Raw genomic sequence first — 27,016 nt, forward strand, 5'->3', positions numbered from 1 at the left:
GAACACTCTGCACATTTTGCATCGCCATATTTTGAGATCTAGAACTTCTTTATTTTTTCTCCACCAGAGCTGTGTGAGGGCTTATTTGTTGCAGGACAATCTGTAGTTTTCAATGGTACCATTTTGGGGTACATGCGATTTTTTCTTATCACTTTTTATTCCATTTATTGGCAAAGCAAGATTACCAAAAACAAGCAATGTTTTTGTCTTCTTTTGTTCACCGTGGGCTATAAATGACATAATTACTTTATTCTGTGGGTCAATACAATTACGACGATATCATATGTATATCGTTTTTTTTATGTTTTGCAGCGTTTGCATTCTTTTTTTTGTCACGATATTATGAGAGCCATAACATTTTTATTTTTCATCAAAAAAGCTGTTTAAGGGCTAGTTTTTTCTGGGACGGATTGTAGGTTTTATTGGTACTATTTTGGGGTACATGTGACCTTTTGATCACTTTTTATTCTATGTTTTGTGAGGGGTGGTGACCAAATAAAATAGCGATTCTGGCATAGTTTTTTTATGTTGTTTTTTGCGGTGTTCACCGTGCGGGAAAAATAAGATTATAGTTTTACAGTTTGGGTTGCTACGGACAAGGTGATACAAAATATGTGTACTTTTTTTTGTGTTCTTCCTATAATAAAAGGCTATTTATAGGAAAAAAGGCAGTGTTTGTTTTTTTTGTTACTTTTTTACACTTTTTTATTAATTTTTTGTTTTGTCCCACTAGGGGACATGAAGGCCTGCACTTCTGATCTTTACTCTAATACATTGCATTAGAGCTGTCAGTTATTCACTGACAGCAAGCCTATTAGGCCCAGCCTCCGGACGGGGCCTAATGGGCTTCCATACTTCTAAGACCAGGAGGCCATAGCAACGATCGGCAACCCTGAAATCACATTGCAGTGGTGCCGATCACCTTCAAACCACTAAGATTCCGCGATCGCTTTCGATCGCAGCATCTAAGGGGTTAATGGCGGGGATCGGAGCTAGCTCTTTTCCCTGCCATTATTGCACAGTGTCAGCTGTAACATACAGCTGACATCCGTGGCTGATGTCGCAGGCTCAGCTTCTGAGCCTGCGTCATCTTGTTTCAGGGGACGAAAGCCTTTTAGGCCCCGCCTCCGAGCGGGACCTAACAAGCTTCCGTACTTGGCAGACAGGAGGCCATTTTTACCCCGCGATAAGAATTGCAGGGTTCCGATCTGTGAGTAAATCCCATAGATGCAGCACTCGCTTTTGAGCTCTGCATTTAAGGGATTAATCGGCTGGATCAGAGGCTAGCTCTGGTCCTGGCCATGCAGCAGGGTGTCAGCTGTAATATACACCCAACTCCCGTGGAGATGGTGCGGGCTCAGCTACTCAGTTGCGTTGTGTTGTCTTAAGACCTTGGCGACAACAACATAATAGTACGTTGTATGTCACCAAGGTGTTAATATAGAGGCTTCTTCCAGCTCTCAAATCGGATCTCAGGCTGCAACCAGACCCAAGTAACAACTTCCCAGAGGAATACTAGAATATGCTATACTGGATGTTATGCTCCCAGCATAACTTTACAAGGTCAGCACAACTTGTACTCAGTACACACATTTCACACACTATGTGCCATTTGTTGCTTTTTTTCTTCTCTGTCTACCAAGGGGTTAATGGCTGACAGATATGTTGGGATTTCAAGACTACTAAGGTCTCAATTGTTATATTTTTTATCTACTGGCTAACGCCATACAAATATGTTTTTCCTTTAACAAGACAATTTACAGGGTAGCTAATGGGAATTTGGAATCCCTGCAGCTTCCTTGGTGAACTTTCAAGTATCTCCTCCTTACAGATCGGGGATTATATAGTAAGAATATATTAGTGAACTGCAGATGGTGCTAATACTATATATTAGCCTGTGTACTATCAAGTCAGAGGTACACTATATGGACAAAAGTATTGGGACACCTACACATTACACCTACAGGAGTTTATTTTTTGTAAATTCTTTATTTGGGTTTTTACAAACAGAAATTGTTAGGATGGGGTTGGGTGAGGGGATGGGGTACAGAAAGGAAGGGAAGGAGTGGGGAAGGTAAAACATTTACATCCAAACAAATGTATCAAAAAACATAAACTTTAGCCTCTGCTGCTGGTTACAGTTTTGATCGTATAATCTACAGGAGCTTTTTTGACATTCCATTCTAAATCCATAGGCGTTAATATGGCATTGGCCCTTTTGCAGCTAAAACAGCTTCCACTTTTCCGGGAAGGCGTTTCTACAAAATTTTCTACAAAAGTCTGCAAAAACTTTTGCCCATTCATCCAGAAGAGCATTTCTGATATCAGACACTGATGTTGGATTAGAGGGCCAGGGTCGCAATCTCCGTTCTAGTTCATCCTAAAGGTGTTTGATGAGGTGGAGGTCAGGACTCTGTGTGGGCCAGACAAGTTCTTCCACATCAAACTCACCCAGCCATGCCTTTATAGACCTTGAGGTGTGCACTGGGGCACAGTCATGTTGGAAAAGAAAAGGGCCTTCCCCGAACTGTTCCCACAAAGTTGGAAGCATACAATTGTCCTTAATGCTCCAGTACCAAGACATTTAGATTTCCCTTAACTGGATTTATAATGTGGTGACAGAGCCTCTTTAAGTGGCCTATCTTCTACATAATGTGATCGGCGCTGTAATGTAGATTACAGCAGTGTTTTTTTATTTAGAAAAAATATCAATTTTGACGGAGTTATCTATTTTAGATTTATGCTAATGGATTCTTAATAGACAACTGGGCGTGTTTTTACTTTTTGACCAAGTGGGCGTTGTAGAGAGGAGTGTATGACGCTGACCAATCAGCGCCATACACTTCTCTCCATTCATTTACTCAGCACAGAGTGATCTTGCTGGATCATGATGTGCAGTCACATACTCACACAATAACGTTACTGAAGTGTCTTGACGGTGAATAGACATTGCTTCCAGCCAGGACGCGGTGCCTATTCACAATCCCAACACTTCGGTAACGTTTGTGTGGGACTTAATGACAGCAAGCGTGATCTCGTGAGATCACACTGTATGCTGTCATTTACAGCGTGATCTTGCAACATCACGCTTGCGGTCATTAAGTCCCACACAAACGTTACCGAAGTGTCAGGATTGGGAAAAGACATCCCGTCCTGGCTGGAAACAATGTCTATTCACTGTCAAGACACTTCAGTAACGTTAATGTGTGAGTATGTGGCCTGCACATCATGATCTAGCAAGATCACTATGTGCTGAGTAAATGAATGGAGAGAAGTGTATGACGCTGATTGGTCAGCATCATACACTTCTCTCCACAACGCCCACTTGGTCAAAAAGTAAAAACACGCCCAGTTGGGCATTAAGAAAGTCATTAGCATCTAAAATAGGTCATAACTCTGCTGTAATCTACATTGCAGGGCCGATCACATTATGTAAAAGATAGGGCACTTATAATGAGGTGACAGAGCCTCTTTAAGGGACCTAGGCCAACCCCTGAAAAACAACCCCATAGCATTGTCTCTACTCCCCCAAACTATTCAGTTGGCAAAATGCAGTCAGGCAGGTAACGTTCTCTTGGCATTTGTCAAACATATACTTGTCCATCAGACTGCTAGATAGAGAAGGGTGATTCATCACTCTACAGAACACGTTTCCACTGCTCCAGAGTAAAGTGGCAGCGTGCTTTACAACCTCTCCATTTGATACTTAGCAATCTGCTTGGTGATGTAAGGTTTGCATGCAGCTGCACTCGGCCATGGAAACCCATGCCATTAAGCACTTGGGGCAATGTTTTTTGTACTGATGTTAATGCGGTTGTTTGGAACTCTGCAGTTAATGAGTCACCAGAGCGTTTGGCGACTTATGTACTGTGCGCCTCAACACTTGGCGCCCCCGCTCTGTAACTTTACGTGGTCTGCCACTTCGTGGCTGAGTTGCTGTGGTTTCTAAATTATTCCACTTTGCAATACCACTTGGGGTAAGTTCACACGCTGAGTCAAAAACGTCTGAAAATACGGAGCTGTTTTCAAGGTAAAACAGCTGCTGATTTTCAGACGTTTTTTTTAAGCCCCTCGCGATTATCACTGCATTTTTTACGGCCATTTTTGGACCTGTTTTCTATAGAGTCAATGAAAAACTGCTCCAAAAACGTCCCAAGAAGTGACCTGAAGTCACTGGGTGCGTGAAAATCATGGACGTCACACGGACGCACATCCGTGTGCTGTGCGTGATTCACGCAACAGTTGCTAAAGAAATAATGAGAAAAAGAAAACCACCTCCTTCTGTTTATTTTGCTGACATAAAAAACGCATGACATATGGATGACATAAGCGCGTAAAAAACACTGACAAGCACCATACACTGATGTCACACGGAACTGCAACGTCGGCAAAAACATGCGTTTTTTATATGCGCGCAAAACGGACACGTTCTTGTGAATAAGGCCTTAGTGTATGCGTTAAGAGAAACTTGAGCAACGACACATCCAGAAGTGCAGTACTGATCAACGTTTTATGTGTATGTCCTGCTTTTACCGGTTCTGGAGCCTTCAGGACCAGACACTGTTTAGCGATTTTTAGCACGCGTTAGTTAAACTGCTATAACTTTTTTATTTATTGGGCTAGCGACATCATTTTTGCAACATTTTTTTCATAGACAATGCAGGGTTTTTTTTCATAATTTTTATACACATTGTTTTTGCAATTTTAGAATTTTTTGGCTTAGTTTGAAAATAATAGTAAAAAAATGTTTTTTTTACTTTTTAGTTAATTTTTTTTCTGGTAATAATATAAAGTAATATTACCCTAAAATAAACCTTTTGACATATTACTTGTCTATTTTAGGGTAATTGGGTCAGGGCTATCGTTACAACAATGATTGGCGGGGGAACATTTTTTTGGGGTGGGTATTATATTGTGTATTTATTATTACGTTTATTTGCACTTTATTTTACTTTTATTTTTTTTATTATTATGCCTTCTACCTCAAAAGTCAAAAAGACCTTTGGGGGACTTTTTTTTTCTATTACACCATGTTTTTCCACTGTAACTAAGGCTGCACAGCACATCCTGTTATAGTGACTATTGACGTGTATTCCGTCCTTGATACGCGTGTGAAAATCACGCACATCGCACGGACCTACACTACCGTTCAAAAGTTTGGGGTCACCCAGACAATTTTGTGTTTTCCATGAAAATTCACACTTATATTTATGAAATGAGTTGCAAAATGACTAGAAAATATAGTCAAGACATTGACAAGGTTAGAAATAATGATTTGTATTTGAAATAATAATTTTCTCCTTCAAACTTTGCTTTCGTCAAAGAATGCTCCATTTGCAGCAATTACAGCATTGCAGACCTTTGGCATTCTAGCTGTTAATTTGCTGAGGTAATCGGGAGAAATTTCACCCCATGCTTCCAGAAGCCCCTCCCACAAGTTGGATTGGCTTGATGGGCACTTCTTGCGTACCATACGGTCAAGCTGCTCACACAACAGCTCTATGGGGTTGAGATCTGGTGACTGCGCTGCCCACTCCATTACAGATAGAATACCAGCTGCCTGCTTCTTCCCTAAATAGTTCTTGCATAATTTGGAGGTGTGCTTTGGGTCATTGTCCTGTTGTAGGATGAAATTGGCTCCAATCAAGCGCTGTCCACAGGGTATGGTATGGCGTTGCAAAATGGAGTGATAGCCTTCCTTATTCAAAATCCCTTTTACCTTGTACAAATCTCCCACTTTACCAGCACCAAAGCAACCCCAGACCATCACATTACCTCCACCATGCTTGACAGATGGCGTCAGGCACTCTTCTAGCATCTTTTTAGTTGTTCTGCATCTCACAAATGTTCTTCTGTGTGATCCAAACACCTCAAACTTCAATTCATCTGTCCATAAAACTTTTTCCAAATCTTCCACTGTCCAATGTCTATGTGCTTTTGCCCATATTAATCTTTTCCTTTTATTAGCCAGTCTCAGATATGGCTTTTTCTTTGCCACTCTGCCCTGAAGGCCAGCATCCCGGAGTCGCCTCTTCACTGTAGACGTTGACACTGGCGTTTTGCGGGTACTATTTAATGAAGCTGCCAGTTGAGGACCTGTGAGGCATCTATTTCTCAAACTAGAGACTCTAATGTACTTGTCTTGTTGCTCAGTTGTGCAGCGGGGCCTCCCACTTCTCTTTCTACTCTGGTTAGAGCCTGTGTGTGCTGTCCTCTGAAGGGAGTAGTACACACCGTTGTAGGAAATCTTCAGTTTCTTGGCAATTTCTCGCATGGAATAGCCTTCATTTCTAAGAACAAGAATAGACTGTCGAGTTTCACATGAAAGCTCTCTTTTTCTAGCCATTTTGAGAGTTTAGTCGAACCCACAAATGTAATGCTCCAGATTCTCAACTAGCTCAAAGGAAGGTCAGTTTTATAGCTCCTATAAACAGCAAAACTGTTTACAGCGGTGCTAACATAATTGCACAAGGGTTTTCAAGTGTTTTATAATCATCCATTAGCCTTCTAACACAGTTAGCAAACACAATGTACCATTAGAACACTGGAGTGATGGTTGCTGGAAATGGGCCTCCATACACCTATGTAGATATTGCATTAAAAACCAGACATTTGCAGCTAGAATAGTCATTTAGCACATTAACAATGTATAAAGTGTATTTCTGATTAATTTAATGTTATCTTAATTGAAAAAAACTGTGCTTTTCTTTCAAAAATATGGAAATTTCTAAGTGACCCTAAACTTTTGACCGGTAGTGTATGTTCGTGAATGAGGCCGTTCAGACAGTCCGTGATTTTCACGCTGCATATGTCCGTGGCGTAAAACTCACGACATGTCCTATACTTGGCCGTTTTTCGCGCATTACGCACCCATTGAAGTCAATGGGTGCATGAAAATAGCGCACGGCACACGGAAGCACTTCCGTGTGACGCGCGTGATTCGCGCAACGGTAGATAAAGAAATTAAGGAAAAAATAAAAGCACTTCCTTCAGTTATTTTTCTAAACTTCAAAACCGCGTCTCATAAGCATGGCATATACGTGAAAATCACGCAGCCACACAGCACATACTGATGACACACGCAACTGCAACGTGCAAAACGCACACGTTCGTGTGAATAAGGCCTTAGGGCCGTGCAGGGTCTAGTTCGACCCAGCAGCAGCTTTCCACTAACGGCATCCCGGCGATCATGTGACCAGTCACATGATCACCGGGACCAATGCCCACATTGCGCACATTGAGGGCTGGGAACAAGAGAACAGATACGATAGAAGCAAAAAATACACTTCTATCTTCTCTCCAGGGTGCCCAGCCGTCACTGACTTATGGGCAACCAAGATTTTGCTGCCCGATTGCTGAGGCAGTCACCTAAAGCCTGCGCCGTTGATACACTATGGAGCGGGTTTTAAGTACCTCGATCGTCCGCCCTATAAATACCGTGGGCGGTCGGGAACTAGTAAAAAAAAATTATTCTCACCATGCTTGCTGGTGTAATGTAAGAGCTTTGATTATGTTCTGAGCAAACCCAATGTCGTCCCCTCTACTGCTTCCCTCTCTGACTTATGCTATGCTTATGTTGAAACCCCTAAAGACAAGTTGCAGCTCCTCTTCTCCCCCTCATGTCTATCTTCTATTTACTGTTTTAATTCACTGAAAAATAGGACATACTAATATGCAAAAAAACACAAAAACAGGCCATACTTACTAAATGGGCAGGTAAACACCAGTTCCCAACAGGAGGCAGACAAACCACAAATGCTACATAAGGGGGAGTGTGCTCAGATACAATATGCTAGTGATATCCACTCCCAGTAGTCTTGAGGGGAGTGGCAGCTTAGTGTTACCACTGCAAACAATTAGTCCGTAATTACAGTCCATAATTATGGACCCATTAATTTATTTTGACCACAGAAAACTTCCCCTGTATTTACGGGAAGGTGTCCGGGTCGTAGAGAACCGCCGCAAAAGATGGGACATGTCCTATATTTTGCTTTTTACGGATCATGCTCCCATACTTTGTATGGGAGCAGGGGCCGAAAATGCGGATGACTGTCTGCGGCAGTCCGTACCCGCAATCATGGGCAGTTATGGGCATGGCCGTGTGCATGAGGCCTTACACTAGATGGACATTTTATGATGACTAAGTAGGTTCATGAACATTTACGGAGAGCCTGCAGACAGGAAATGAGTGACATACTAGGGTCTGCTAAATTGTAAGGAAAATTACACTTTCCCCCAAATAAGATATATGACTCTGAAGTACTTCCTACTTTATTATTAAAAAGGAAAAATTAGTGGATGAAACTGAGTGAATTAATGATGTATATAGAGAGGGTGATTAAATAATAACTATATTGTTTTAACTCTAATATTTCGTACGTTGTCAGCCCATTGAAGACTGTAGAGAATGAAACTCTAGGTAAACAAATAAATCTGTACAGAAAGTTCTTACCATATCCACTTGCTTTATATGCCTGTACTCCACTTCATCTCTATACCCAGCTGTTTGAAACCTGTACAAGTTTTCAATTTCATCTGACCACTGCTTTGCACGAGTCATTGCTTTTGGTTTAACTTCAGAGCTGATGGCAGCAGTTTCTGCATCAGACATTGTACTTAGAAGTTCTGGCTGTATTCAGTTATGTCAAATTGCTGTCTAAAGAGAAAAGCAAGAACATGTTGAAAGAAAAACTTCTTTGTTGCATCAGTTGTTGATATATACTTAATTTAAAGAGGCTCTGTCACCACATTATAAGTGCCCTATCTCCTACATAAGGAGATCGGCGCTGTAATGTAGGTGACAGCAGTGGTTTTTATTTAGAAAAACGATCTATTCTTACCCCTTTATGAGCGATTTTTAGCTTTATTCTAATTAGTTTCTTAATGCCCAAGTGGGCGTGTTTTTACTTTAGACCAAGTGGGCGTTGTACAGAGGAGTGTATGACGCTGACCAATCAGCGTCATACACTTCTCTCCATTCATTTAAACTGCACTAGCGATATAGCTATATCGTTATGTGCAGCTACATACACACACTATAACATTACTGCAGTGTCCTGATAATAAATATACATCACCTCCAGCCAGGACGTGATGTGTATTCAGAATCCTGTCACTTTTGTAGCGTCTCTGTGAGATTTACAGCAAGGCAAGCGTAATCTCGCGAGATTACGTTTGCCTTGCTGAAAATCTCACAGAAAAGATTCAGACGTGTCAGGATTCTGAATACACATCACGTCCTGGCTGGAGGTAATGTATATTCATTATCAGGACACTGCAGTAATGTTATAGTGTGTGTATGTAGCTGCACATAACGATATAGCTATATCACTAGTGCAGTGTAAATGAATGGAGAGGAGTGCCTGACGCTGATTGGTCAGCGTCATACACTCCTCTGTACAACGCCCACTTGGTCTAAAGTAAAAACACGCCCACTTGGGCATTAAGGAACTAATTAACATAAAGCTAAAAATCGCTCATAAAGTGGTAAAAATAGATTGTTTTTCTAAATAAAAAGCACTGCTGACACCTACATTATAGCGCCTATCTCCTTATGTAGGAGATAGGGCACTTATAATGTGGTGACAGAGCCTCTTTAATGTTGATGAACCTTAATATATATATATATATATATATATATATTGTGAGCTGGCATCCCACTTGGGCTGCTATATTGGGCAGTCACGCACACGGAAACGGGGGTAAACACAAACAGCGGGTACTTTTTATTTGCACCAAACAGAACCTTTTTCTACAGAGCTTGCGTCCACTGGGTAAAGAAACAAACGAAACAATATAACTGGTGGAAAAACGATCTTTAAAGTTATCACCCTGTAGCAGCCACCATCTGAGCGTGCAAGTGCCCTTTGTTAGGTGTTTCGTTCATAGCAGTCTCCCTGGAGGAACAACAACCTCCTTCCTCCTCACTCTCTCTTCCTCTTCACACTGTCAGCTTCCCTTATAATCAGGGCCAGCTGAGACGCAGAACCTCTAGAAACCAAAACCTGGAGTGGAGGTATGGGAGTGGCCATCCCACCCAGAATCTCTACAGTCATTCCTAAATCCCGGACCCTGAAATCCAGCCTAAAAACTCCTGCTCACCAACTAACCTTACTGAGCAACAAACTTCATGGAGATTTACACCACTTACCTACACATACTTACCCTCTACCAGTCTTCCTACTGACTGTTTACAATATATATATATATATATATATATATATATATATATATATAAATGATATACGTAGAGACACACCTTACATCCTATATATACTTCCAGGAAAAACTCAGACACTGTGTAATGCCTAGTGCAGGGCCTGAGGAAGCAGTGTACGATGCATTGATTCAAAGAACATCAAAGTTTGAAGCCATGCAACACCCCTCTAGTGTTTCAGTTTTTTTTATCAAGTCTTCCTATTTCCTAATCTATTAAAGTCTTGGCCTGTGATAGAAAAACACTTGTGTAGAAGTATCGGGTGTACAGAGCAATCAAAATTTGATTTGGGTTCTATGATCAGATTATTGATAGAAATATGTTTTTATAGATTATTGCTCTATTTTATAGATTATATTTTTATTAATACTAATAAGGCTGCCTTCTTCTCTCCCACTCCTGTTCTTTTTTTGTTTGTTTTTTTTTATCAAGAAAAGATCGAAGTACAAGGCAGAAAATAAACATTCCCTAACATTTTCTAAGGAAATGTTTCCCATCTTTGTGCTAAGATGAGTTTCCACCCCTACAGCAAGAGCACATGGCTGCGCACATAGAGCCATATATTTTGTGCCAAAGACGGAATGGGATTTCTTTCAGACAGTCTTTCTTGAAAACACAAGATGGGATCCGATCCTGTTCCTGACGCTTCAAATATATGGCTCCTGCATTGACCCATAGTAAGGCCTTATGGATGAGCCTTTACTCACACTGTTGTTTTAACATTATAGTGGTGCTGCAAGCATAGGTACCTTCCCTCACTTTTAATATTAAACTCACTCATTATGTATAGACCTATATGTGCACATTTAGTATCCTTAGCGTTCTTAGCCCATTTAGTTAGGCTGTGCACTGTGAGAAGGGTGGAGGTGCGCAGTGTGCCGCAACAAATCTCCAGGCTAATGCAAAGATACGGTGCCAGAACCAAGCTCAGTACATATATACAGCGCCAGAACCAAGCCAAGTACAAAAATACAGCACCAGAACTGTCACGCCTGTGGGGTATGTGGACCCACTGGGCCGCTCTGCCGTAGCGGAGAAGAAGCTGGCCAAACAACAGTCAATAACAGTCTCTCGGATAAGAGTACCTGGGGAGATGATCTGGCAGATACTCAAAGTAGCAGACACGTAGCACAGAATGATGCTTGGCGTGGCAGATGACACCAGACGTGGCAGATGAGGCACATAGGACTCCAATAATAGGCTTAGGCTCAGGTACAAACACCGCAACAAGATACAGGCGACGGGAAGTAGGATACGGGAACACTGGGAGCAGGATACAGTGAAGGGACCATTTGCATAGACGAACACAGGAATGCAAACAAGGCTTAGGCAAGGAGGGAAAGGGCAGAGACCTTCAAATAGTCTGGGGTGCAAAAGGATTGGCTAGGGAACTTTTACTTTGCATTTTAAGGCTGGAAGGAGTGCGGCATTGGGGAACTGCGGGCTGCCAGGGGTAAGTAGGTTGTTCTGGCCGTCCGTGACCACGAGCACAAGAGTACCCCCCCCCCCCCTTATGCCCCCTCTTCTAATGTCCGGAGCGTAGGAGAAACTTTTTGATTGGAGTTGGGGCACTGATGTTCTCCTCTTGCTCCCAGGACCTCTCCTCAGGACCAAACCCTTTCCAGTCCACCAGATAGAAAGTCTTTCCTCCTACCCTCTTGTAGTCCAGAATCTCCCTCACCTCAAAGATGTCAGAAGAACCACTGGGAGCAACTGCAGAACGAGGAGATTTACTGTAGCGGTTCAGGACCACAGGCTTCAGGAGGGACACATGAAACGAGTTGTGGATTCTGAGGGTAGGAGGCAGCCGAAGCTTATTGGATACAGGGTTTATTTGTTGCAGGACTTCGAAAGGTCCAAGGAACCTGGGAGAAAATTTGTAAGAAGGGATTTTTAAAGGAATATTTCTTAAAGATAGCCAGACCTTGGTTCCAGGAAGAAACTGAGGAGGTTCTCTTCTCTTCCTATCAGCATTCCTCTTCATGCGGTCGACCGCCCATAGGATAGAGGACCTGATCTGATGCCAGATATGAAGAATGCCTCCAAATGCAGAGTTGGCTGTGGATACTTGAGACGTAGCAGGCACTTGAAGAGTAACACGTGGATGTTGGCTGTATCTGATGAAGAATGGAGAAGAGGCAGTAAATTTACTTGTGTGGTTGTTGTAGGAGAACTCGGCCTAGGGAAGAAGCTGGACCCAGTTGTCATGCTGAACAGAAATTAAATGACTAAGGTAATTGTCCAATATTTGATTAATTCTCTCGACTTGACCACTAGCCCGAGGATGATAGGCAGAGGAAAAGTCCAATTTTACATCAAGGAGTTTACAGATGGCTCTCCAGAATTTCGAAGAAAATTGTACCCCCCGATCTGACACAATATGGAGGGAAGATATGCTGCATGAAGAAATTTGCCAGATGAGGAGCAGAGGGAAGATCTGTTCGTGGGATGAAATGTGCCATCTTAGAAAAACGGTTCACCACCAGCCAGACAGTTGTGCATCCAGCTGAAGGTGGAAGGTCAGTAATGAAGTCCATTGCAATATTTTGCCAGGGGGCATCAGGTGCTGGCAGGGGTTGGAGTAGGCTAGCAGGTCTGGAGTGACCAGATTTATTAGAGGCACAGATAGTACAGGAAGAGACAAAGTCCACAACATCCTTAGGCAGAGTGAGCCACCAGTATTGACGAGCAATAAGGTCCAGACTTTTACCAATGTCAGAGTGCCCAGCCAGCTTGGAACTGTGTCCTCAGTGGAGAATCTTTTCCCTGTCAGCTAGACGAACAATGGTCTTCCCTGGGGGAATGTCTTTAATTTGAAAAGGATTGACAGAAATAATCTTGGAAGGATCTATAATTTATTGTGGAGTCTCTTCAGAGTCATCTGTCTCAAATGATCGAGACAAAGCATCGGCCCTCACATTCTTGTCAGCGGGACGGAAGTGGAGCACAAACTGCAATAGGGCAAAGAACAGCGACCACCTGGCTTGACAAGGATTTAAACGTTTAAACGTTGAGCAGACTGGAGGTAGGTAGGATTCTTGTGGTCTGTGTAGATGATGATAGGATGTATGGTGCCCTCCAGCAAATGTCTTCATTCCTCCAAGGCCAACTTGATGGCCAGTAACTGCCGATCCCCAATGGAGTAATTGCGCTCTGCAGTAGAGAATAGTTTTGAGTAGTAGCCACACACCACTGCCTTACCCTTGGGGTTTTTCTGAAACAGAAGTGCACCTGCACCAACAGAAGAAGCGTCAACTTCTAAAAAGAACTGTCAAGATACGTCAGGATGGTGAAGAATCGAGGCTGAAGTGAAGGCACTCTTGAGACTGATAAACGCTGACTTATCTCAGGGGTCCACAGTTTTTAAGTTTAGCATACAGACGATTCTCCCTTAGCTGCAACAGGACTTGACGGACATGCTTCCAATGCGTCGTCAGATCTGGTGAGTAGATCAGGATGTCGTCCAAATATACCACGACGCAGACATAGAGGAGATCCCAGAAGATGTGATTAACGAATTCCTGAAATACCACTGGAGCATTACGCAGACCAAAGGGCATCACTCGTAGTGTCCGTCTCGAGTGTTGAATGTGGTCTTCCATTCGTCACCTTGACAGATCCGGATCAGATTGTAAGCCCCGTGTATGTTCAGCTTGGTAAAAGTCTTGGCTCCACGAATGCGATCAAAGAGCTCTGAGATCAGCGGCAAGGGATACTTGTTCTTTACAGTGATTTGGTTAAGGCCACGGTAATCAATACAGGGTTGAAAAGATTCATCTTTTTAACGAAAAAGAACCTGGCACCAGCTAGAGAAGAAAACTTCTGGATGAACCCCCTCTCAAGGTTCGACATAGACCGACATGGCCAGGGTCTTTGAGAAGGAGAGAGGATATACCCGTCCACAAGGAGGTTAGACGTCTGGGAGCAGTTCAATAGGGCAATCGTAGGAACGATAAGGAGGAAGAACTTCTACCTCCTTTTTACTGAAGACGTCTGTGAAGCCAGCATAGTGTGTGGGTAGTCCAGAGAGTGTCTGAGGCAGAAGAGACTGCATAGGACGAACCTGTGGCAGACAGCGGTGGAGACACTTGGAGCCCCATTGGAGGACCTCTCCGGAGTTCCAGTTGAGGACCGGAGAAAGTAAACGAAGTCAAGGTAGGCCCAGCAGAATAGGCTTGATGGCTTTAGACTGGACGTAGAAGACAATCTGTTTTGCGTGGAGGATTTTGACTTTGAAGTTTCAGCGGTTTGGTCATGAACAGTATAGGATCGGGCATCCACAGAAGCGACTGCCAGGGGTTTCTCTAGTTTTGGGCTGACCAGCGGGATCCATGGCCTGAGCGTACAGTCACGCCTGTTGGTATGTGGACCCACTAGGCCGCTTCGCCGTAGCGGAGAAGCATCTGGCCAAACAACAGTCAATAACAGTCTCTCGGATAAGAGTACCTGGGGAGATGATCTGGCAGATACTCAAAGTAGCAGGCACGTGGCACAGATGATGCTTGGCGTGGCAGATGACACAGGACGTGGCAGATGACACAAGACATACCACACGACACCAGATGTGGTAGAAAAGGCACACATGACTCCAACAATAGACTTAGGCACAAACACAGCAACAGGATATGGGAAGAAGGATACGGGAACACTAGGAGCAGGATACAACTAAGGGACTATTTGCATAGACAAACACAGGAATACAAACAATGCTCAGGCAAAGGGAAGAGTCCTTTAAATAGTCCAGGGTGCAAAGGGACTGGCTAGGTAACTTTTACTTTGGTGCGTGCACTGGCCCTTTAAGGCCGGGAGGAGTGTGCGTGCGAATCCTAAGGGCGGCAGTGGGGAACTGCAGCCGCAGGTGCTGGCATCTCCAGGAGGAGAGACGCCGGCAGCAAGAGTGTGTCCGCGGTCGCAGCTGCCAGGGGTTAGTAGGTTGTGTTGGCGGTCTGCAACTGCGGGCACAACAAGAGCTAAGCTCAGTACATAAATACAGTGCGAGAACCAAGCTCAGTACATAAATACAGCACCAGAACAAGGATCAGTACATAAATACAGCCGCGAACCAAGCTCAATGCATAAGTACAGTACCAAGCTCAGTACATAAATATAGCCCCAGAACCAAGCTCAGTAGATATATACAGCACCAGAACTAAGGTCAATACATATATACAGTACTAGAACAAAGCTCAGTATATAAATATAGCACCAGAACCAAGCTCAAACATAAATACAGCACCAGAACCAAGCTCAGTACATAAATACAGCACCAGATCCAAGCTCAGAACATAACGTACTAGAACCAAGCTCAGTACATATATACAGTTGAGAACCAAGCTCAGTACATAAATACAGCACCAGAACAAGGATCAGTACATAAATACAGCCGCGAACCAAGCTCAATGCATAAGTACAGTACCAAGCTCAGTACATAAATACAGCACCAGAACAAAGCTCAGAACATAAAGTACTAGAACCAAGCTGAGTACATATATACAGCACTAGAACAAAGCTCAGTATATAAATACCGCACCAGAGCCCAGCTCAGTACATAAATACAGCACCAGAACAAAGCTCAAAACATAAAGTGCTAGTACCAAGCTCGGTACATATATACAGCCCCAGAACCAAACTGAGTGCATAAATACAGCACCAGAACAAAGCTCAGAACATAAAAGTACTAGAACCAAGCTCATTACATATATATATATAGCACCAGAATGAAGCTCAATACATAAAAACAGCACCAAAACCAACCTCAGTAGATAAGCACAGTACATAAATTCAGCAGTAGAACTAACCTCAGTACATAAATACAGCTGCAGAACCAAGCTCAGTACAACAGTACCATAACAAATCTCAGAACATGAATACAGAAGCAGAACCAAGCTCTGTACATAAGTACAGTACCAAGCTTAGTACATAAATACAGAACCAAGCTCAGAACATAAAGTACTAGAGCCAAGCTCAGTACATATATACAGCACCAGAACAAAGCTCAATACATAAAAACAGCACAAAACCAAGCTCAGTACACATAAACAACACCAGAACTAAGCTCAGTACATATATACAGCACCAGAACAAAGATCAGTACATAAATACAGCAGCAGAACCAAGCTCAGTGCATAAGTACAGCACCAGAACCAAGATCAGTATATACATACAGCACCAGAACTAAGCTCAATACATATATACAGTACTAGAACAAAGCTCAGTACATAAATACAGCACCAGAACAAAGCTCAGTACATATATACAGCACCAGAACAAAGCTCAGTACAACAGTATTAGAACCAAACTCAGTACATAAATATAGCAGTAGAACCAAGCTCAGTACATAAATACAGCACCAGAACTAAGCTCAGTACATACATACAGCACCATAGCAAAGCTCAGTACATAAACACAGCACCACAACAAAGCTTAGTACATATATATATATATACAGCACCAGAACTAAGCTCAGTACATAAATACAGCAGCTGAACCAAGCTCAGTGCAACAGTATTATAACCAAACTCAGTACATAAATACAGCAGCAGAACCAAGCTCAGTACATAAATACAGCACCAGAACTAAGCTCAGTACATACATACAGCACCAGAGCAAAGCTCAGTGCATAAATACAGCACCAGAGCAAAGCTCAGTGCATAAATACAGCACAAGAACCAAGCTCAGTACATAAATACAGCACCAGAACAAAGCTCAGAACATAAAGTACTAGAACCAAGCTCAGTACATATATATATATATATATATATAGCAGCCGGAATGGAGCTCAATACATAAAAACAGCACCAAAACCAACCTCAGTAGATAAGCTCAGTACATAAATACAGCAGCAGAACCAACCTCAGTACATAAATACAGCAGCATAACCAAGCTCAGTACAACAGTACCAGAACCAATCTCAGTACATAAATACAGCAGCAGAACCAAACTCAGTACATATATATACAGCACTAGAACCGAGATCAGTACATAAATACAGCACCAGAACCAAACTCAGTACATAAAACAGTACCAGAAACAAGCTCAATACATGTATACAGCGCCAGAACCAAGCTCAATACATATATACAGCGCTAGAACAAAGCTCAGTACATAAATTCAGCACCATAACCAAGATCACTACATAAATACAGCATCAGAATACAGCCAAGTACATATATACAGTACCAAAACAAAGCTCAGTACATATATACAGCAGCCAAACCAAGCTCAGTACATAAGTACAGTACCAAGCTCAGAACATAAATATAGCTCCAGAACCAAGCTCAGTACATATATACAGCACCAGAACTATGCTCAGTACATATATACAGCACTAGAACAAAGCTCAGTACATAAATACAGCAGCAGAGCCGAACTCAGTACATTTATACAGCACCAGAATTAAGCTTAGAACATAAAGTACTAGAACTAAGCTCAGTACATATATACAGAACCAGAACAAAGCTCAGTACATATACACAGCACCAGGACAAAGCTCAGCACATAAAAACAGCACCACAACCAAGCTCAGTACATATATATACAGCACCGGAACCAAGCTCAGTACATATATACAACACCAGAACCAAACCTACAAGGAGTACAAACATAAAGCCGCACTTCACACTTGTGCATAATATAATCACAGTGATGATCAAAAGGAGGAAAGGAACATATAGGCCCGATATATGGTCATTGGTAATGACTCATCATTGATAATAATAACCTACAAAGGTGTCAATATACAACTAGTTACTATAAAATGTATACATTTTATTGCGTACAAATACATAAAAACTATTATATAAAAAAGTTACAGAGATGATAGCGACCACAGTGTGTGAAGATGGAAATCAGACAGCATAAGTCTGAAATGATAGTAGGAAACAAAGGGAGAAGTTCTCCAGCTCACCTGGCACAAGGATTGGGTGTCGCTGTCAGCGCCTGGATCTTTTTCGTGTCGGCACACGATGCAGGAAGAGAAGTAGCAGAGAGAATATGGTCCAGCGCTTGGTTAGAGGTAAAATAGAAAAAATATTTTCCAAGTTTAATTAAGTAGCGTTTAAAAAGTCCATTGTAGTATGGTCTCGGTGTGTTGGTAGAAGGAAAGGATGATCCTGTTTAGCCTACGCGTTTCGGACGAGGCACCGTAGACTAAGGACGGTGCCTCGTCCGAAACGCGTAGGCTAAACAGGATCATCCTTTCCTTCTACCAACACACCGAGACCATACTACAATGGACTTTTTAAACGCTACTTAATTAAACTTGGAAAATATTTTTTCTATTTTACCTCTAACCAAGCGCTGGACCATATTCTCTCTGCTACTTCTCTGAAATGATAATATGCATGTAATACATATATGGCAAGAAACGAGGCAATGGATGTATATATAGAAAATGTATATAAGAGTTTTACTTGAAATACTGATAGGGTAGTCACTTATGTGATAGCCCAGGTAAAGCTCACAAACATATGATGACATGTGTTAGTAGCACATGTCAGGCTATCACCCACCAAACACAAGGTATGGTAGGTGAAGGGGCTGGACAATGCCAGTCACATGAACACAGAGGTACAAAATACAACATATCCTGAATACCAAATAACAGTCTTACCCATGGCACAGTGTCTGAATACCAAATAACAGTCTTACCCATGGCACCAGAACCAAGCTCAGTACATATATACAGCACCAGAACAAATCTCAGTACATAAATACAGCAGCAGAACCAAGCTCAGTGATTAAATATAGTACCAAAATTCTCAGGGTGCCACACACTGCACCTCTAAATGTAAGGGTATGTTCACACGAGGTCATTACGTCCGTAATTGACGGACGTATTTCGGCCGCAAGTACCGGACCGTACGCAGTGCAGGGAGCCGGGCTCCTAGCATCATACTTATGTACGACGCTAGGAATCCCTGCCTCGCTGCCGGACAACTGTCCCGTACTGTAATCAGTACGGGACAGTTGTCCGACAGCGAGGCAGGGACTCCTAGCGTCGTACATAAGTATGATGCTAGGAGCCCGGCTCCCTGCACTGCGTTCGGTCCGGTACTTGCGGCCGAAATACGTCCGTCAATTACGGACGTAATGACCTCGTGTGAACATACCCTAATAGTACCATGCGCTGTGCCACTGAATATAATAGTACCATACACTGTGCCCATGAATATACCACCACACACTGTGTCCCTGAGTGCAATCGTACCACACAATGTAAAATAAAGCAACACACAATGCCCCCTGTGAATAATGCCACTCACAATGCCTCAGTAGATAGTGCTTCACATAGAGCCTACTGTAGGCAATGCCACTCACACTACCAACTGAAAAGAAAAAAAATTCTTTGCATATTTACCTGTGCTCGATCCCACGCCATCCTCCAGTGATGCAGGCCTGGTCTCTTCTGGCCAGACTTGCTCCAGTGCAAAGACGCAGGAAGGTGAGGATGCCATTCATTGTGCCACCTGCATCAGAGGTAAGGCGCCGAATGGTGAGGCAGGGAACTGATAGTTCCCTTGCCTTGCCAGCGCTAAGAAGACTGTTCAATTGAGTGCAGAGGGGCCGATTCTTGATCCCGTTTCTCCATGATTCCGCGCACCGGCTGTATTTTAACAACCAATTCAGGAGAACCAGGAAGAACCCTCCCCTGCCTCTAAAGTTAATAAATGTCACGAAATGCACCTAGGCGGCAGTAATAGTAGAACACATGTAGATAAGGGCCTGTTCACACCAGCGTTGGCTTTCCGTTCCAGGGTTCCGTCTGAGGTTTCCGTCGGGTGAACCCTGCAACGGAAAGTCAAACTGAAACCACAGCTTCCGTTTCCGTCACCATTGATATCAATGGAGACGGAAACATCGCTAATGGTGTCCGTTCATCACCATTCTGGCAGGTTTCCATTTTAACGACGGAATCAATAGCTGAGTCGACTGCGCTATTGATTCAGTCGGAAAAACGGAAACCTGCCGGAATGGTGACGCACGGAAACCATTAGCAATGTTTCCGTAACCATTGATACCAATAGTGATGGAAACAGAAGCTGTGGTTTCAGTTTGACTTTCCGTTGCGGGGTTCACCCAACGGAAACCTCAGACGGAACCCTGGAACGGAAAGCCAACACTGATGTGAACAGGCCCCAAATAACATTGAAGGTTATAAATAATTTAGCAATGGTGTATAATCGGTCTGAGAAAGGTTGAACTTGATGGCATGAGTCTTTTTTCAAGTAACTATGTGTCCATTGTAGTTATGTGCATTGCATTTGTATGATGATTTCCGAATCTTTGTGTCTAGTCACCTTGCAGTCCTGAAAATAACGTTTACCCTATCCTACTACCCATGTGCATGTTTGTTAAAGATTATGAATAGAGTAAACCTGACCGCCATTGGGTACATCGTCCACCTGGAAACTTTCGTGTCCGGGAAATATTCGTGTCGCCTCCTTACCCAAAAGAACCGATCAGCGGCAGTTGCAAGCTATACGGTATCCTAGCAACAACTGACGCGCTGCGTCCTTACAAGAGACCAAAAATGCTTGCCCAAAGTTTATGGGCGGAGCCAGGGAGGTGAAGCCCTGGATGTTGTCATGTTTCCCTGGGAGGAGCACGCCTAGCGCCAGTCTCTCCTCAGTACAGCATGATAATACAGCGTTCTTGTGAAGTTGGCATCTGATTGGCTGCTAAGTCCAGAAAGAAGAGCAGTGATTGGCTGGCAATGCCGGCCTTGGAATAACATGATGTGCAGCTGTGTGTCTCTTCCGGTAATTCCGGTCTCCACGGACAGTCGCAGCTTGTCAGTGCCTGTGCTGATACTATGAGCTCCTTCCAGGGCCGGATGAAGGAATATCCTTCCATATCTATCGACAGGTTTGACAGAGAGAATCTCTCCGCTAAAGCTTATTTCCTGTCCCACTGCCACAAGGGTAAGAAGTGTCCTCGGTCCATAGAGCACCTTTTCACCTATTACTTACACAAGAACTAGCTCCGAAACCTTCATAGACCGCAGGACCACACTACTCGTTCCCATTTCAGTCTTGTGCTCCCTGTTATCAGTCAATCCAGACTAGAAAAAAAAATAGTTTTTCATAGGGATCACTGACCGAAAGTCCAAAAATCTGACTGCCCTGGTGATCATTACTTTATCTCGTAAGTCTCCTGGTCTGATGACTCCAGAGGCGTTTCTATAATACAGACATGTGAAATATAATAGTGCGGCTTCCTAATATAAGATGCTGGTATAGGTTTAGTTTTACTTTAAATGATCTGTACCCTTCAAACCGTTTTTTCAGAGTTTGTTTACATAAGCACTGAAAGGGGTTGTCCACGACAACAGTATATCATCGGTGCGGGGTCCGATACCCAGACCCGTTCTGTTGGGGTTTTCCTATTTTAGAAATTGATGGCATATCTACAGGATGTGTCATGAATATCTGATAAATACGGGTCCATGCTCTGTAGATAGGGTACCATAAATGTCTAAGATAGAAATAGCCTTTTAAAGAGCATTTGTCACCTCTCTTGACATGTCTGTTTTAGTAAATTCTTGTTTTCCTCCTAAAATCACAATTCTGGAACATCTTTTCTTAGAACTATATGTTGTGCTGTTCCTCTTTTATACCTCCTAGAAAGTTATGAATAAATTGACAACTGGGTGTTTCCATTCCCCTTGTGGAAGGGGTGTGTCCCTACACAGTCAATGACTGAGCACTGATTGGACAGTGTCAGACTGTGTAAGGACACACCCATAACTCCATAACTAGTAACACCCAGTTTTCCATTCATACATTTGTAGGAGGAATAACAGAGGAACAGTACAATGTAGAGTTCTATGAAAAGATACTACAGAATTGCGACTTTTATGGGAAGTTTAATTATTCACTAGACCAGACATGTCATCCATCATAGACGGTCCTTCTAATCTTCTAGCAGACCAGCATGGTTTATTCCTTAAAGGGAACCTGTCAGTAGGTGTGGAGCCACTAAACCACCAGTATGCCATTATGCAGCTAGAGTTTAGTGTTCCACATCTATCCCAAAAACGTAAGTTTAGGGAATAGTTAATAAATTACAACTTCACATCGCGTTTGTGCTATCCGCCAGGCATATACTTTTTTAAAAACTAAAAAAGTATTGAAATGTGTAGCTTGGTGTATACATAGACTATAATGGGTTAAACCTAGACCAAAATAGCATCCGTTTGGTCTGTTTGTCATGGTTTACGTTGGGATACTGTTTTTTTGGAAAGTACTGAAAAGCGCAGTCTGCTATGCTATTCTGTACTTCAAAATAACATATACGAGACGTAACGTTTTTTTTACCATTTATCTCAATAGTCAACGTATACAAACGTTATGCTATACGTTTGTATCCATTTACATACAGTAAGTCCGTATTATGGAGTGTTTTTTTTTGTCCTATCAGTGTTCACTTTAAAAAAAATCGTACACACTATAAAAAACAGACGTAAACAGAAAATGGTACACGTTTGTATAAATTTTCAATTGTCCACGCCTTAGGCCCCATTCACATCACGCAAAGGCACTACTCTTACCTTGTACATCGGGAAAGCTCCCGACGTACAAGATAAACATGTCCATAGGGCTCCATTATCCTGACGGAGAACAAAAAAGTGTCATTTTGGCCTCCGTCAGTCTGGTGTACGTCCGTATACCTTTTTTTTTTTTGCAAGGTGGAGTAGTGTAGTAGACTACGCTATTCCATGCTGAGGGATCCCGCAGCAAAAACGTATACCACACACTATACGTTTTTTAACATGGAAGCCTATGGGTGACTGATGCCACTTATGCGGAGTCCCCATGCAGAACATCAGCTGATTGAAGCTCTGCTCGCCGAATCCAGCGAGAGGGAACTCCTGAAGTCACTGTCCATAAATGCACAGTGACGTCAGTAGTTTTGCCAGGGCCGGCCCCCGGGCAATGTATCCCACTGTATGCCATACAGTGGGATACGTTTGAGCTTTTTGTTGGAGGTATACGTCGGGGGTCTTCCCGACATATACCTCAGACGGAAGCCCTTAACGTGATGTGAATAGTGCCTTATCGAGGAGTCCAGCGACGTCAAGCGCATGCGCATTATGCACACGAAACCTAGAGCAGTACACCTTGCATTACTGCGCATGCGCAGTTTACCTGTCCTCGGCAATGCTCATGCGCCTGATGCCGCTCCTCTTCGTAAGTTGTAGGTTAGTTAACTATTCCCAAAACTGACGTTTGTGAGGTAGTCCGGTTTGGAACACTAAAACCCAGCTGTATAACAGCATGCTGGTTGTTTAGTGGCTCCAAACCTACTGACCGGTTTCCCTAACATTGCTACTATACGTGTAGAATATCCCAAATAGTTTGCTTAGGCTGTATTCACGCACACACACACACCATTTTGCTGCGGTTTTTGGGCCGTTTTTTAGTGCGGCTAGATGTTACATTAGGGTCTATAGTGTAATATAAAAAACACTACATACAACTGTATTTTAGTTTGTGGCATTTTGAGCCAATTTTGTGGTCAGCGGCATTTTTTTAAATGCAGCATTCCCTGGGTATGGTGTTTTTTTCAGGTGTTTTTCCCATAGGCTTCCCTATAGGACTTCAAAAACGCCATAAAAAAAAAAGCATGTACAAAATGACACCAAATAACAAACGCCAACAAAAAAGCCACTTTGAACGCATACTACATTTTAACAACGCAAATGTTTTTTAAGCAGTCTAAATTGCCATTTTGTGTGTGAAGGAGGCCTTATGTTATGTTCACGTGTACAAAATGTTTTCAAGGGAAAACGGCCTCTGATTTCAAGGTATTTTTTGAAGTTGAAAATTAAGTTTTTTGTTGTTTTTTTTCATTTGCTGCTTTTTTTGATGCGTTATTCATAGTGTCAATTAAAATCCGCTCCAAAAACACCTCAAGAAGTGACATGCTCCTTTTATTTACAGGGTTTTTTTTTAAATTCAGCAGCGTAACAATACACCTCATGTGAACAGCACAGTGTATTTCCCATTGAAATCAATGGCAAACGGTTTGCAGGCTCATTTTAAATGTATTTTGGAGTGTAAAAAGAGTATTTTCTGCTCAAAAATCAGCCTGAAAATAAGTCGCGTGAACATACCCTCACTATGTGGCATCTGTAACACCTCTTGGAGAAAGCCTTTACTAACCTCCCACCAGCAGAATGCAGAAAAGAGGTTAAAGCTAAAACTGCCCATACGATATTCCTGAGACTAATAAGGCCCCATGCACACGTCCGTGCATTTTCGTCTGCATACCATCCACAATGGCGGAGCTACAATTGCGGATAGTATAGGGAACATTATATCCTATGGGCCAATGCACACGACCATGGTTTTCACGGTCGGTGCATTGACCGGAGCGCCGACCGCAAAAAAAATAGGTTATGACGTTAAACGTGCAGCGATTTGAGTCTGGGCTCATTAAACTCAATGCACTCTTGTGTGTGTGCACAGTCCGTGATTGCGGACGGCCCACGGATGACACTTCTCGGGCTGTCTGTGCCGTAATCACGGACTGTGCACACCGCTGCGGTCGTGTGCATGAGGCCTCAATCTGTTTTACTGAAGTGATCATACTTTGTGCTTGCATTGTTTAATGTATTATTTGTAGTGATTCGGACACAACCTGTAGCACATCCATGAACAAGGAATGCATAACTACATGTATAATATACTACAAATTGTAGTCCTGCCCAACCCTTTTTTTTTATTTTTTTATTGTCCAATCTTTTTATTCAAAACTACATATTACAGTATCAAACAAATGAAAACTATAAAGCATTCGCTTAGGACCCACAGGTCCACAAAGAAGGACACTTTCTAATAGAAAAAAATCATTACAAGTGATAATGCGGAGTCCGTGACACATGGACGGCAAAAGAAAAAGTCGAACAAGTAATAATAAACCTACAAGAAATCAAATGGTCGTGCCATCCTATCTTTAAATGGAAAATGCCTTTAAAATCAATTTAAAGGGTAACTTTCCATACAACAAATTCTTTTGTAAATTTTATCAGTGAGGTCTCCATTCTTTGCATTTTGGGTGCTTAGTTTAGGCCTCATACCCACGGCCGTGCTCGTTATCACGGGCTGCGATTGTGGGCACGGCCGGCCACCGATGGCTGCGGACAGCCACCCACATTTTATACAAAGTATGGAAGTATGGCCCGTAAAAGCAAAAGTATGGACATGTCCTATCTTTTGTGGTACATTTCTACGGCCCGGACACCTTCCCGTAAATGGGTCTGTAATTACGGATGATTTTTACGGTCTTGTTCATGGGGCCTTATTTTTAGTCCCAGTTTTATATATAACACCTTTCTTTTTCCTTTCTAAAGATCATATGAAAGGACTACGTGGTCCTCTCTTGAAACGAAGACTGCAGTGCTGGTATGGTAAATTATTTCATATACATTTTCTATCTGCATGCCTTAATACTAAAACATGAAGTACATGGATCTTACAGTTTTAGGCCCCCTGCACACGGCCGTGCCCGTAATCACTCTCCATGATTATGGGCGCAGACGGCTGCGAACAGCCACCCGCATATAAAGTGTGGGAGCACGGTCCGTAAAAAGCAAAAAATAGGAAATGTCCTATTATTTGCTGAGCCTTTCTACGGCACGGACACCTTCCCGTGGGCAAAAGAAGTGAATGGGTCCGTAATTACGGATGAATTCTAAGGTCGCGTGCATGGGGCCTTGGGCTGGATTCACATGAGCACATTACGTCCGTAATGGACGGAACGTATTTCGGCCGCTAATCCCGGACCGAACACAGTGCAGGGAGCCGGGCTCCTAGCATCATAGTTATGTACGATGCTAGGAGTCACTGCCTCTCCGTGGAACTACTGTCCTGTACTGAAAACATGATTACAGTACGGGACAGTTGTCCTGCAGCGAGGCAGGGACTCCTAGCGTCGTACGTAACTATGATGCTAGGAGCCCGGCTCCCTGCAGTGTGTTCGGTCCGGGAATTGTGGCCGAAATACGTTCCGTCCATTACGGACGTAATGTGCTCGTGTGAATCCAGCCTTAGGTATGCAAACCAGACATCCCACTTGAGCAGCATTTCCAGCGACGCAACGTATGAGAAACTATAAAAGGTTTGAATAGTGTTTTATACTTCGTCATATGGTGATGCAACACATCTTTGCAGTTCATGGCCAGATCATGTGTAACTACTTTGTATGCAAGTGGACAGAATTAGTGATACATTGTTTTCTGCAATGGGCTTAAGAATAATTTTTTTTATTTCTTTTGCTTTATATTTGACAGCCTGAAAGTTTTCCTGTACTGTTCTCCAGTCACAAAGGAATTGCTGCTAACAAGCCCAAAGTATGCATTCTGGGAAAAGCGCATTGTAAGTGTTCCTCTTCATCATTAGGCCTCTTTCACACAGGATTTTTTGTGACGTTTTAAAATGCATCTAACAAACACCTGCACTTTAAGCGTTTTTTTTATGGTGTTTTTTACATGCGAATTTAGTGGGCGGGTCTAATTGTCTTTTTGTACAAGCGTTTTTCCAAACATTTTTAAGTTATATTGAAAGCTCAATGGAGAAAAACACCTTAAAAAAGGGCCATACCTTCAGTATTTGAACTCTCATTTTACATTATTTTGCTTTTGTTTTGATATTCAGAGAGCAATTGAGGTGGATACCCCAACGCAGATTTCTTTGATTGATGAATCTACTGATGATGTGAGTATTGCTTGACCTCTTGTTATACACTTATAAGCTGTGTTCACACGTTGCAATTTGTTTCAGATTTTTATGCTAATTT

General features: G+C 42.6%; 2 protein-coding genes across 7 annotated transcripts in view; one reads left to right on the forward strand and one right to left on the reverse strand.

Moving 5' to 3' along the window:
- MEIG1 (meiosis/spermiogenesis associated 1) overlaps positions 1 to 20,870 on the reverse strand; it is a 37,164-nt gene extending 16,294 nt beyond the window's left edge. Inside the window, exons 1-2 of one of the 5 annotated variants that reach the window (XM_075857383.1) lie at positions 20,620 to 20,870; positions 8,453 to 8,656 (exon numbers count right to left, since the gene is read on the reverse strand). In XM_075857383.1, the coding sequence (XP_075713498.1) occupies positions 8,453 to 8,611 (159 nt within the window). In that variant the 5' untranslated portion in view covers positions 8,612 to 8,656; positions 20,620 to 20,870. Of the gene's footprint in view, positions 1 to 8,452; positions 8,657 to 19,574; positions 19,650 to 20,597 lie in introns of those variants that run through there. The other 4 variants (XM_075857384.1, XM_075857381.1, XM_075857382.1 and 1 more) reach the window with 4 other exon arrangements.
- DCLRE1C (DNA cross-link repair 1C) overlaps positions 20,815 to 27,016 on the forward strand; it is a 37,167-nt gene continuing 30,965 nt past the window's right edge. Inside the window, exons 1-4 of one of the 2 annotated variants that reach the window (XM_075857380.1) lie at positions 20,815 to 21,138; positions 25,572 to 25,623; positions 26,511 to 26,595; positions 26,875 to 26,934. In XM_075857380.1, coding sequence (XP_075713495.1) covers positions 21,030 to 21,138; positions 25,572 to 25,623; positions 26,511 to 26,595; positions 26,875 to 26,934 — 306 coding nt within the window. In that variant the 5' untranslated portion in view covers positions 20,815 to 21,029. The remainder of the gene's footprint in view (positions 21,139 to 25,571; positions 25,624 to 26,510; positions 26,596 to 26,874; positions 26,935 to 27,016) is intronic. The other variant, XM_075857379.1, reaches the window with a different exon arrangement.

Source organism: Rhinoderma darwinii, chromosome 3 (assembly GCF_050947455.1).
Source record: "Rhinoderma darwinii isolate aRhiDar2 chromosome 3, aRhiDar2.hap1, whole genome shotgun sequence".
NCBI lineage: Eukaryota > Metazoa > Chordata > Amphibia > Anura > Rhinodermatidae > Rhinoderma > Rhinoderma darwinii.